Source organism: Aptenodytes forsteri, unplaced genomic scaffold (assembly GCF_000699145.1).
Source record: "Aptenodytes forsteri isolate BGI_AS27 unplaced genomic scaffold, ASM69914v1 Scaffold13, whole genome shotgun sequence".
NCBI lineage: Eukaryota > Metazoa > Chordata > Aves > Sphenisciformes > Spheniscidae > Aptenodytes > Aptenodytes forsteri.
The window spans coordinates 260,256-274,892 of NW_008794543.1; the positions used below are offsets into that span (position 1 = coordinate 260,256).

General features: G+C 34.9%; 1 protein-coding gene across 3 annotated transcripts in view; it reads right to left on the minus strand.

Moving 5' to 3' along the window:
- The window catches only part of FSTL5 (follistatin like 5), a 356,700-nt gene that overhangs the window by 185,397 nt on the left and 156,666 nt on the right, over positions 1 to 14,637 (minus strand). For all 3 annotated transcript variants that reach the window (XM_009272309.2, XM_009272308.1, XM_009272310.1), the window contains exon 4: positions 4,198 to 4,394. In XM_009272309.2, coding sequence (XP_009270584.1) covers positions 4,198 to 4,394 — 197 coding nt within the window. The remainder of the gene's footprint in view (positions 1 to 4,197; positions 4,395 to 14,637) is intronic.

Sequence of the window (14,637 nt, forward strand, 5' to 3'; positions counted from 1 at the left end):
ACAGGAAGAGGAAAATTTATTATTATTATATATTCAACTTGCTTTCAGACTACGTCACTTCCCTTTTCTATAAAATTTTGCTTTCTTAGCTCACTAGTATAAGAAATAAATAGAAAGAAAGCAGCTCTAAGTCTAATCAAGTATAGATTATTTCACTTTCACACACAGAAGGAACTTGAATTTCACTGTTGAGCAAGATGAAGTATTCTTAGAGGTTATGTATCTTTTACTGATGATAACCAGAAAAGGCTTATTGTTTATAAAATGGCAATTCCACCATACAAGAATAACTGCATTCATCACTGGAAAAACACATTTTATTCCCATGTCTCCCCATAACACTTCTGATGTTTTTTTCTCTTCTATACAGCAACAACAATATAAAGTAATCAAGCAGTCTACAGTGATAGAAACACTGACATTCCATTTATAACTTTGTATTAAATTCCAGTTTGTTGTTGCAGAAGATAAAAGAAAATAGATAAACAAGTGAGTCTGTTAACACCTGAATATTCATAGCTAACCAGAAGAATCAATTATCTTCCTTTATTTTGGATTAATTTAAATTCTTTCAAAGTGCTTTAAAATCAAAACAAAACAAACCCTTCAAGGAACCACCCCACTTTACTAGAAATCTTGCAGATATGTTGCATTTATGTTAGAAGAGGTGATGAAGATGATGAAAATTCTGCCTATTTCATAGCCCACCCTTTTGGAAGGGTAGATACTCTTTCTGATTAGTACCTACCTCTCAAAACAGAGTGGTCTAAAAGGTTAACTTCATCAGTAAGTCCTTTCAAAATCAAGCCACATCTGACTTGCCAATATAGCATTTGGAAACTAGAACATTAAATGAGTTAGGCTCAGCAGTGAAAGCAGTCAAGTCAGAGAAGAATTTATACGGGTAAAAAAATGTTCACTTAGCCTGCATGGAGCTACATAATCCCACCGCTTTTCTCTCTTCATTGCAGACTACCTTGTCTGACATTTACACTGTGTAACGGAGTTATAAATATTTTTTAACTGTAATTCTGTATTAGACCACAAAGCCATGAAAAAATTATATCCAGATGCCAGAATTGTTCAAATAAAAGGAAAAAAATAATAGCCTGCCAATTGTTAATTTATTGTTATAATACTTGAAATATGTTTTTTTTTAATTTTCTCACTACTTGAAATAGCTTTTTTAATAAAAAGCACTATTTTTGCTTTTTCTGGAGAGGAATATTTGTTTTTCTTGCATCAAGTTGCAAATGCAAAACCCTTATGATTTCTGATTCAACATACATCAATAAAAACTGGAGTGTTGCTGTCACCATTTCCAATCTCCAGCTGATTCATTTCAATTGCATATTAGGTATTATGACTATATGGACACCTATGAGATAATAAAATGCAATCCAAGAGCCTGATTGCACTCATTGCACAGCAAGATTGAGGAGATGTAAAATTTAAGATGCACTAAAAACTGAAGTTCAATATTCATGTGAGCATAAATTAACTTCAGGAATCCTTGTTGTTTTCTACAACAAATATGTTATTTTTCATATTCCCTTAATATGATTAAATTTAAAATGCAGACAGGCACTATTATGTATGACAGGTCTGCAGATTCCAAAATTTTGGCTGTATTGTGAGCACAACTGAGAAAAATTCTCCTAATCTTGAGAACATTTTAAAGGTACAATAATGTCTCCCACTCAGCCCTGGGAAGTTCAACGACCTTTCTAACATTCTTCCACCACCACCACCCCTTCCCCTTCAACGATCACATTCTCAGGAAAGTTAATGGGCCCAGCATTCTTTCAGTGGAAGGGACCTCTCTCACATTATGAATCAATACCTTCTAGATACTGTATTCAAGACTAGGTCTTTTTGTTTCTTTTCTCCTACTGCATCAATTCCAATTTTTAGAAATACTGATAGCTATCATATACACTAAGGCCAGAAGAGAGCAAGAGTCTAATCCCACCTTGCAAAACAATCTTGATTTATTAAGCTTTGATGTTCAACAAGAAAAAAAAAAATATTCATTGGGCTAAACCACAGGAGGATGGAAACTAAGTGTCAAGTTTTCAACAATCAAAGATAATGCTCTGAAAAACAGTGCATTTCATTTGAAGATATTGCTCTGAGTTCTTTTAATTTGTCATCTTGTTTTAAGTCTTCAGAGAGTACTGAGTCATATACTTGGTTCGTTTTCAGTAAATATGCAGGCTAAAATCTTCCTCCATCAGATGAAGGCAAAGATTTACAAATATTGAGATTATACAGGAGGTGGGTTCTTAACTGCAAAGCTGTACACCATTTTGTGTGTCGCAAAGGCGATTCAGTGTTTCCTTTTGTCATATGAAAGAGAGACAAAGGTTCTCAGCTGAAGCTTCTGCTATCAAGAAGGCTTCATGAGAAACAGGTATAGCTTCTCTTGTTTTCTTCCCTGTTCAAACTGACTAAAGAATTATTTCTGAGGGCAACAGGTTAGTTCATCGTGTCTCTTGCAACACATACAATAACAAACCACACAGCACTAACCATGAACTTATTTTACATTATTCTTTAGCTTGAATAATTTGATGTTTTTGCAATGAATTTTAGCAGAACCACAAAGCACCATGTTTGGGTTTTAAGGCTGTTTGACCTGTTTCCATACTTGTGAAAAAGCATTACTTTACAGTTGCCATTATAAATTCATTTTTATAGGAAAAAAAGTATGTGGGAATAATATGTATAGAAAGTTTGAAAACACCATAATGGAAAAGTTTTTTATTTAGTTGTTTTTAAACTGTGTTTGACACAAAGAAATAAAGGAAAGAGGAAAAGTGTATGTGCAGCAACTGAATAGAGAAGCATTATTTCTTTATACAAACCTGGAAATTCTGCAAAATATTTTTGATACTGACCTTCAGCACTAGTACTTTAGTCCTGCTCCTCTAATGAAAAGAGCATGATTCACTGATAATTAAATAATGGATTTGTAGTGGTGAAAGCATTCAACTATTTTCCAATAGTTACGTGAGGGCTATGGCAACAAAGTCAAGCTATTTTCAAGTGGTAAAATAAAGAAAGATTTACAATTCAGTTTCTTTAGACTGCCAACCAATACACTAATAACTATCACATTGTTTCAAGTGTTCTGACTCCTATGTATGTTATGTATTCATATAGTATATTCATATAAAAAGTATTATTTGTAAAATATATGCAGGCACCAAATTCCCTTGAAAGCTTAACTTCTGAAAGAGTCTAAGACAAAGCAGGAAAACCCAATCTTATAAACTACAGAAAAATACTATTTTTTGATTTTTTTTTTAAATGGGTAATTTATTATTATTTGAAATTATATCTATATTTGTATGCATCATCTGGTCCTGGAAATTGCCACTAAAACTTTAGAAGTTAACTGTATGGAAATGATAACTCCAGCCTAACACCACAGATATTATCTATTCACTTGTAAATATTTCTTAACACTGCCATGCAACTTAAAACATAGGATAACGATCAACAGTGGCATCTAACAAATCTTACTTTTCTTGAATTTTTAAGTGACTGCCTAGTATTAGACTCATTAATATAGCTCAGTCATGATTACATTTCTCAAACATGGACTTCTACGTTATCCAGTAAATCAAAGTACATTTGCCATAACAATACTCTTTAATAGAGTTAACCCTTCTAGGTAGATTAAAGCTAGTGCCGTCATGCCCACCAGAGCAACAATTATTGGTTTAGATGTGTAATTTGTTAAAGCTTGCTGTTTAGAGACTACCATGAACTCTCTTTCCAAGACTACTTCTCTAGCCCTAACTTGTATAAAGCAATAATACTTCTTTAGTATTACAGAAGTGATTTAAAATATAATTTTAATTGTTTTCAACCTCTAAAATACATCTATACAGTTGGACATTATGATAGCATGCTGTGGATGATAAAACAACTCATGGTCAAAGCAACCTATTGTGTTCTATCCCCCTAAGGTATAGCCCAAAGCATTGTATTCAAATTTCTGAACAATCACTGCAGAATTTCTGAATAATTCAGCTTTTCCAAAATTCTTGAATGAAGATTTCCACCTCAGAGACTCACATATATCTTCTAAAGTGAAAGCATCCTAAGACATAACATTCCATGTGCGTAAGTCCTGACAAAGACAACTGAATAGCTACTGTGCTAAGGGAAACAAAATCTAAATCTTACCTGAGATAATTCATTAGTGTCCACAAGTCCATTGTTGTCTGAATCAAAATAATTAAACATTTGATCTACAAGAAGTTTCTTTAAAACCATTTTCTCATCAACAGTTTTATCTTTTGATTGTGCAATGTATCTCCGATTTTGTAGATCCACAGTAACATTTTTCACTTTGGTGTATTCAGTAGGTTTGCATTTATCCCCTGAAAAGAAAATACACAACACAAAATTTTTTTTAATTTGAATTTGAAAAAGAGTTTAAAAGTAAATTAAAAAAAAAAAAAGGAAAAGCAGACAGTATTAACTTTTTATAATAATACCAACAGGGTTGCTTTATGAGTGAATACTGCAATGTAAAATTTGCAGTAAAACCTGCAAATATGATAGAAAATGAATCATTATAAAGAATATATTTCATAATAATATTTGACTTCAGAAAGTAGAAATTACAATTGCGCGCTCATAAGCTAGCTCTACCTTTTCATTTACTGAACATACCAAACTTCTTTGAACAAGAGAAGGTGGGATTGCCAGAGGAAGAGAAAGGATATCTTTGACAATATCTAGTTTATTCTTTTCATTATCAAGTCTTCTACAAAGCGGAAATTGCTACAGCAAATGTCCTACATATAATGATTACAGTCACTACTTATTCTAAACCAAAGCACAATATAGTTTATGTCTGGTATTCTCTTATATCAGCTGCTGTATATTTTAAACTGAACTGAGAAACAGTTTAGAAGCTTTTGTTTTTATTAAGATAACCTTAGTATTTCAAAAGTTTTTTGATGAGACATGTAAATGGGGACCAGCAAAATACCATGTATTTGTTGCAAACATATAATTACAGTTAGCTACTGCTTAAGTTAACTTCGAGTAGTGAATTCAAGGCTACAGTAATACGCTGATTAGCAAAGAAAGCTATGTTCCATTCTTTTTAGATGCGGTGATGAAGATACAAGTATTAATGAGGAACAATTATTTACCTCACAGAAACTGCTTTGGCAGTTGTTTTGTTTTGCAAGTGGATCCCATTTAAAAATGTCTAATTTACATGTATGAGGCCAGAGTTTATTATTTTGGTGTATTTAATGGTATATGCATTATTATGGTGACTGTACCACTATGTACACCTCCATCACCATTTCATAAGGTAGAGAGAGAAAAAGTTCCTAAAAGCTTCTCACTATTCTAGCAAGACTCAGAGGTAGAAGAGAAGGACTCCTACGACAGAAGTTAAATTGTGGAAGTAGACAAAATGTTTTTAAGAACCAAAACCACTCTAGCATTTTTTTTTCTTCTAAAAGCCACTGCCTGTTACGTAGCTATCTGAAAATCCCAACTGAAGTAACAGAAATAAACAAACCCAAGCTGTATTTAACCAACAGCCTAAGATACACATAGTATTTGGATATTTGTCCTTACCTGCCAGAGGCATGGAGATTGAGGACATACAATTTGTAAGAGTTGAGTTCTACATGACTGCTTTTCAGGGGTCTAATGCAGAAATACTCAGCAGGGAAATATGTTTATTCCTTAGCCATTCTGGAGCTGCAGTGAGCAAACCTTTCCACCTGAATGGATGCAGGCTCCAGGTGGTGGGGAGGGAAGAGAGCACTTAACTTTAACATACTCTAATTCAATTGGGTGAACTCCAAAAGCCTGGGCCAGGAAAAGAAGTATGATTTTTGTCTCCCCTAGATAACTTTTCTGGCTGCGGTATTCTTTAGAGAGAGAGAGTTTGGTTTCACTCTGGTACAGCTGAAGTCTAATGCCATTTTACCTATATTCCTGGTGGGGGAGGAAAGGCAAATCCTATTTCTCAGATACTATATCAGTCCTAGTTGCCACGTCCGGATTTTATGCCCTGTAAATTATTTTTGATCAAACAGTTCTCATTCTGCAATTCTAAAACTGCAAAGAGATATTTCTACCTTAGAGATACGCAACATAAGTAAAGCAGTTTATTTCTTAATTATATCTGTTAAATCTGGATTTGTCACAGTATTTTTGATGAGTTGCTACAGGTCTGAGTTAGGAAAAGAAATGGAAAACGAACAAAAAAGTCACACTGACACATTTTTTTTTCCTTGAGGCACAAGACAATGTCTCTCACTTTAAAAATCAATCAAGAATTGAATATAGGTTCTCACCTCTACAAATACAATAATGATGTTAATGTTCATTAGAATATTAAAGATTATTTTTTATTAAATATGGACAACTTTTGCATGGGTTGCACAAAGATTTCCACGAGACATTATACAAAGTAGATTAAATTTAGAGGGAAAAAAAAATATCACATGATCATGAAAAGGCTTGTAATAATTAGTCTCTTTTCCTACTTTTAACTCAAGAGTTTACGGAAAAAAGTTTTAAAGGAAGTTCAGTCACAGTCAAATAAAGACATTTTAATGCACTTTGGACATTCACTTTAGATCTAAAGCTTAAGGAATGATGAACTAAGGTATTCTCTCACAACACCTATTCAGAGAAAGAAAGAATACAGACAATATATTTTCTGCAGCATTTCTTTTTTGTACTCTTCCCATTGCATAGCACAAACTTCTGAAACTAGCATAACAGTCATATAAAAGCACTTATATATTACATGTTTATAAACTGTTTTTACATTTTTCCAGAAGGGAAGAACATTTGTACCTTTCTTTTTAATATACAACATAAATGCTGCCTAATACAATGTTGTCTGAGAGATTACTGTTGCCACAAGTTTAGCTACTTCTTGTAGAAAAAATTCATTCATAAACTAAGATTAGAAGGCTGTTAAACTTTTAGTCACATCTCCGCCTAGCAAAGCTATCACAACATCAGTGTCAACAAAATATCTTAAATTACATTGCATTAGTGTATATATGGTTTATATTACCTCATCAACAAAAGAACAACATGTTGATAAAATCTGTTATAGGTGTTCTACACTAAGATAATTTTTCATTTTTATTTTTCCTGTTCCTGTAATATCCTTTGGAAAGATTTTAAACCTGAAAAGTAGCTCAAACTTATAAATATGTTGTATTGATTACTAACAGAAAATATTAATGTCTCTTTAATATTAATGAAAACAGAATTAAGGAAAGATTATGTTATTTAATTATCCAAAAAGTAGCTTTTTTATAGATACTGAAACATTAATTACAATGGCAGTCTGTTGAAAACCAGCTGCGAATAAGGTGAGTACAGTTCACAAAGCAATTTCATGTCTCTACAACCCATCTTCAGCAGATTATTATTTTATACTCAACACTGGTGTTAAAGCCTATCCTCTTTATGGGGCTGTTTGTACCATGTCTGTAAGATAATAGCTGTAATTTGCTCTCAGTGTGTACCTGCTCACTCTACAGATCAACCTGACTGAATTACAATCCCAGCCATGATAGTCCATTGGCTTCTAGTGTGTGTTTTTTACGTTTGCTAGAGCCCAGACTGATTCTTTTAGTGCTTCACTAACTTGTTTGAAAGTCCTCATGATGTAAATACTGCTAACACCTTTTGGAAAAATCTCTGTTGGTCATAATTTACAATTTAAAACAGATGCTATTTTGTTTCTTGCTTACCTAAATAGGTTAGTCTGACCCATGTGAAAGACACCTTTATCAACAGTAGCTTCATCCTCCCTGCAACCACACTGTGCCACAGTTCTCTGTAGTATGGAAGTAGTATTCCCCTATCCCTTTATCTGAAAAGGACGTCAAAGTCATCGCACATGAGCACATGGTTTGCATATAAGGAGGGGAGGACAATACTCAGGCATTTAAGCTCATTGGCAGTACTCTCCAGTATCTTAAAATTAACTTGCAAAAAAAACATTACAAATAAACGCTTTGGTTTCTGTTGCCCTAGAGTTTGGGGGTTTTTTTGGTGATTGTTCATGACAGATCATAATAAGTAATGCAAAAATAACCTGAATTATTTTTCCTTCAGACACAGTGTAACATGTATCTATTTGATAAATCTTGGGAGGAGCGTAGATGTTCAGGGGTCTGGGTAGACACAAGGTACATGCTTTACATGATGCATGGTTCATTACCTTTCCTGTTCCCCTGCCTTATCGTACTGATTGAGAATATCAAACTTTAATGTTTGTGATAAAAGCTAGATGATGTACTTAGCTATTATAAATGAAAGTAAGCATGTAAGTAAAAGTACCTGTCACTTGCAAACAGTAGTTAAGTTGTTTAAGAAATTAGTGAGAAGAAAGTGATTTTTAATTATTTTTTTTTAATTGCAGCAAATAAAAAAAAGAGAGAATAGGGAGAAAAGTATTGTCTGCTACTTATGATACATATACTTACACAAGTGCAGGTAACTTACACTCTTCAATAAGAGCCTGAACACTGTATAGCAATTGTACCCCAAAGTCTACACCCATTTTTTTCCTGTTACTGCTTTAGTTTTCATTATGTTTGGCAAAGTAATCTGTTGTAATGTTGATCTAACACCCACCTTTTAAATCTTATTATGTCTTCTAACAACAGATTTTAGTCTGGTGACAGATGAACCTTCAGTTTATGATCTAAGCTAATTACAGTTGTGGTAAAACAGGTTTACACAGCTATACTACATTAAAACATTTTCATTTTATACATAATTCAAAGTAGTCTTTACACCAAAGACTCCATAGACTTGAATATAAGAACAAATATGATTGGTGGATGCAACCGACAGATAAGGGGATCAGAAGGAAACAAGGAGACACTGCTAGTCAACACAATGCACAGTTTCATTAACAAATCACCCTCTTATCTCATTGTCATGACTGCCTTTTACTGTAAAATTTGAGGAAATGTGAAGTAGATGTTTAAATTACAAGAATGAGGCTCTGTTTATAGGAGACCTCCCCCAGGCTGGAGTAGCAGCACAGAGAAAAACTTAGAGTTGCTTTAGTTATGTTCTAATTTAGTAAACGTTACTTGTGAAATAATTGTCTCAATGACACACAAACGGTAAATTGGAATTAAGTATGACAACCTTCATAGTGAGGAAAAGTAATTTATGCTTAACATAATTGAGAAAGACAAACTACTGGGAATATACAACAATTATATTACTTTCAAAAAGACCTACTAAATTCTATATAATTATCTACATACATGAAAGAGTAACATACACATTGTACATAATTCACTAACTTAATTCAGTTTTCTAGTACTTTTTTTTTTTTTAATTTGTGAACTAGGTTTCCTATACAAATAAATAGTTAATTTCTGAAAAATTACTAGAAAGCAATAACAACAAATTTTGTGTTTCTTGTTCATTTTTGTTAGTTTCATTCATGGAAAGGACTAATTCTACTACACAGCAGATTTTGTAAAAAACAAAACAAAACAAAACAAAAACCTCTGCTATGATTTATTTTACAAGTTTTCTGACATCTCTGTGCAATCCAAGAAGGTGTGCAGAAACCTAAAAATGGCAAAACAAACACACTAGAATTAAAGCGCCATTCTCCGGTCCCATATCTGGTAATTTCTAAAATAGTGATACAGCCCTAGGGTTTACTTAACTGTCCTGGTTTCAGCAGGGATAGAGTTTATTTCCTTCCTAGTAGCTGGTACAGTGCTGCGTTTTGGATTAAGGATGAGAACAAAGTTGATAACACACCGATGTTTTAGTTGTTGCTAGGTAATGCTTACACTAGCCAAGGACTTTTCAGCTTCCCATGCTCTACCGACTGAGAAGGCTGGAGGTGCACAAGAAGCTGGGAGGGGGCACAGCCAAACTGGCCCAAGGGACATTCCATACCATGGGACGTCATGCTCAGTACATAAACTGGGGAAAGCTGGCCGGGGGGGCCGCTGCTCGGGGACTGGCTGGGCATCGGTTAGCGGGTGGTGAGCAATTGCACTGTGCTTTGTGTATTATTATTATTATTACATTATTATTATTGCTATTATTATTTTATTTCAATTATTAAACTGTTTTTATCTCAACCCATGAGTTTTTCCTCACTTCTACTTTTCCAATTCTCTCCCCCATCCCACTGCGGGAGGGAGAGGGGAGGAGGAGTGAGCGAGCGGCTGTGTGGTACTCAGTTGCCGACTGACTGAGGTTAAACCACGACATTAATTCAAACAACAATAGTAGAAAAGTGGAAACACTTGACTGTTTCATTCCATTCGTACAACACGGTTTTGCAGCTGTATCTCCGTTACCTAGGAAACGCCTGAAAGTTAGATGTTGAGTGCTGTTGCCCTCCTAGACAGTATTGAATAGACAATATTTGCCCATAATACAGGAAAAAAGTTGTATTTGAAAAATTAAGTCTGTCTTAATTTGCAAGAGAAAGATATATATCAAAACTAACTAGATATTTATGAAAACTTGGCAAATGACTGTACACATTATTCTTAACAACTGTAGAAAAATATTAAAGAATCAGCTAAGATAATAGCTTAGGAGTCACTCCTTAAATCCAGATTCAGATCTCAGATTTTTGTATTATGTAGATTTTGGAAAAACACTAGTAAACATAGAGAAGGAAAGAAAGAACATATCATTTAAAAAATGCAATAAAGACAAACCATCTGATTTCTGTTCTCAGTTCTCTCACCACTTTTGTGGTCAATACAGGTATTTTAACCTTTCCTTGACTTAGCATCTCCATCTACATAGCAGGAATAACTCTTATGTCAGAGAGCTGTTGAATCATTAATGTTCATGGAGCGTCTATCTTCATGAAAGTCATCAGCTGCTGAGATACAATTGGGTTCTGAAATATTTTACGATTTTGAGCTGAATTGTATCTATATAGCACAAATGGTTTCCGCAAAGCCATTTTTCCTTCAAAATCAAAATAACTTCAGATCTCCCAGAAGTGGCAACTAGTTTTCAGTGGACCATATTGTATATGAACAGTTTGAAGTATGCCAAAACTGTTACAAACATAAACCAGATTTTTGGAAATGGTATAGACCTGATAAGCAGCAAGCCTACTGTTAATCTTCTACATGTATTTTGAACATATTCAGAATAATCTAATTAGCCAAAACAATTCACTGGAAAATTACAAATTATATTCCATGGAGCAAAAATGAGAAATTAATCCAAGATAACATACATATATATACACACACATATATAAACTAATACAGATATGCACATACATGTTCGTGTGCACATATACACCCCCATACACAGGATGAAGAAGTCACTACATATACGGTCAATTCAATTTCAAACGTAACACAAGAGACAACTTGAAGGTTAAGGACTTCAGTTCTTCAGCTCTTCTGTGTAAATAGGTCTAAGATTTGTTACAAGGTACAAGAATTGTTACGAACTGTCAATGCGGTGTTGTCTATTTACATGCAATATATGTACAAAAATACCTCCCACATACATAAACACCCTACTATCCAGAGACAGGCACACAAATATGAAATTTTAAAGTTGTATCTGTCATTGTCCTTAGGTAAATACTTCTAAGTGACTACCATAGCTGGTATACACAATAGAAGTGAAGCTCGCTTTTCAAAGCCTTAGTTCCACTTTGTAAATATGGAATAATGCTGTCCTTTCCTCAAATATTACTGGTTAAAATGCTCTTAAACCATTTTGATCTTTCAAAACTATAAATCATAAGACAGAAGTCATAATTTTACCTAATTACACATATCTGCACAAGTCTGGTGTCCGGTCTTATCTGGATACATATATGAACAGCTTTTCAGTGCTTAAACAATGAATAGTTCAGATAAATTATTCAGATTTCCCTTAAAGATATACCGCTTACATTAATTACCACTAGAAGCTGAATCAAACTTGCATTAAGAAAATAGAAAAATAGGTAATAGTATTTCAATTTTTTTTTTTTTTTTGCAGGACTACTTAGAACAAATGTTACATGGTGTGAGAAAGATTAATCCAAAAAACACCAAAATCAGCATTTGGGGTGGTGGTGGTGAGGGACTTTTACTTGTTAATGCAGAGTGGTTAACACATCACCGATCTCTTGACAGAAGAAAATAGGGCATATAAACTTTCACCTTCAAGATGACATTTGAAGGCTAAAGCAGGTTGACAATAATGATAAAAACATCATTTTCCACAGCTGAGAAAACGCTAAATGTACAGATTGTTTGGACCACATGTTAGCATCACAAACACCATAAGCACAGTTAGTATGTAACTGGCAAATGCAAAACTCTTCTACAGGATTGGCCCTGCCTTCAAACAAATAATAAATCCACACCAATTTCAACCAGTGATATCACTTCTCAGAATTTCTTGATGTCTCAGATGCTTACCTCAAGGTATTCTACCATAAAAAAGAAGAGACGAAAATGGGCACATTTAACAAATGTGCCCAATTTTCCAAACATATCAGAATATTTCAGGTATGTTATTCTTCTTTTCCCAACATGTGCTGAAGAGATTACCCATTGCCTGATTTTTTGTTTTCTTGTATCCAGCTCAAGCTTTCAGATCAGTTTTTCTATTTGTCCCATACATTAAAATATCCTTCAATTTCATAAGTAAAAATTCATATACAACATTAATAAGAAGATAATCTGGACTTCCTTGTCCTTCCTAACTTACTACAAGAAAAACTGAGAGAGAAAAAGATAAAAGCAGTGTGCTCTAAAGGCAGGCATTGCTAAAAATGAAGGTTGAGACAGGAGTTTACTGCTGCATTTTATTTTCCCCTCTAGTGGAGTTAAACCAACCATTGCTGTTAGTCTTCCTTCCACAGGGCTTAGACAATTTTTGACTTGCAGTATCTAGAGTGATACTATGAAAGCTATGAAACACTATAGGCTTACATTAAAAAAAAAAAAAGATAGATTAAAAAGTGTTCCAAATCCAGAAGTGAATTACTTATGGGATGTAAGCTTAGCCATAAATCTATGTGGAGTTCTGCTTTTGCTTCTCGGGAAGTACGTGTCAGAGGGCTCTCTTTTACTTAAAAAAAAAAAGTTACTGAAAGAGATGAAACATGACTTATATTAAGTCACAATCTTCCTTTTCCCAAGGGCTTCCCAGAGATGCAGAGTATTTACAGGTTTATGAAGGTGAGGTCTCAAGACTGGGTTAAGCCTAACTAAAACAGCACTACAGTTAAAAAGGACAGTTCTGTTGCTCCATTTCATTTCTCCCCCTCCATCGCATATTTCCACCACTTCCTTTGTTTCACCTTTAGCACAGTTGTCTTTCAGTGCTAATTACAGACGTTGTTACATTCAGCCTTTTGCTATAGGAAAAAGAGAAGTAATTGTATGTGTGTGTATATATATGGAACTAAAAATTTATCGTTATTCCACTTAATATTTTAAGCAGTTTATTAGCCCAATTTTTTTAATTAATTCAGAAAAGCCTCAACAACACAGATAAAATTACTTTAAAAACCTTCCTAGTATCTTCTTGAAATATCTATCTTATGCTTACCCTTCCAGTTTTTCTCTGGGTACTGATGTTTCAATCTTTTCCTCAGGCAGATTATGGGGGAAAGGCTATAAGGAGTCAAGAGCATCCTGAGATAATCATCAGGAGGAATATGAAGGTATGGTGAGAGGTTCTTCCTCCTCAGTCTCAGCATCTGCTTGGGTTGGTTTTATATGTTTCATATGGTTAAGTATGAAAATGGACAAATCTTCCCCCAACCTCAGTTGAAATAAAAGGCTATTTTTTGTTAAGCATAGATTATCCATATATGGTTTTGAAAGAGGTTAAGGTAAACAGGGTAGGCAATAGTCATTTGACCACGAGGCAATTTTTGAAACTGGCAAAATCAGCTCAGGCTAAGGCAAGACCAGGCAAGTCCTGAGACCCTCTGCACTGTCAGGTCAATACAAAGGGTTTTGTGTGTGGTTTGGTTTTTTCTTTAAACCAGGGGGAAAGAAAAAAAAAAAGTCACATTCTACAGGACTATTCATCTTTGAGGCACAATCACAGTATAAGCTAAAGCAATTCAGAGAAATCTGAGCTACAGTGGACCAAGGTCAGTAAGTGTACGTGATGACGTACACTTAGCGCTACAGGCTTGGGGAACAGTGGCTGGAAAGCTGCCCAGCAGAGAAGGACCTGGGGGTGTTGGTCGACAGCCGGCTGAACATGAGCCAGCAGTGTGCCCAGGCGGCCAAGAAAGCCAATGGCATCCTGGCCTGTATCAGAAATAGTGTGGCCAGCAGGAGTAGGGAAGTGATCGTGCCCCTGTACTCGGCCCTGGTGAGGCCGCACCTCGAATACTGTGTTCAGTTTTGGGCCCCTCACTACAAGAAGGACGTTGAGGTGCTGGAGCGTGTCCAGAGAAGGGCAACAAGGCTGGTGAGGGGTCTGGAGGACAAGTCTGATGAGGAGCGGCTGAGGGAACTGGGACTGTTTAGCCTGCAGAAAAGGAGGCTCAGGGGAGACCTCATCGCTCTCTACAACCACCTGAAAGGAGGTTGTAGCGAGGTGGGTGTTGGTCTCTTCTCCCAAGTAACTAGC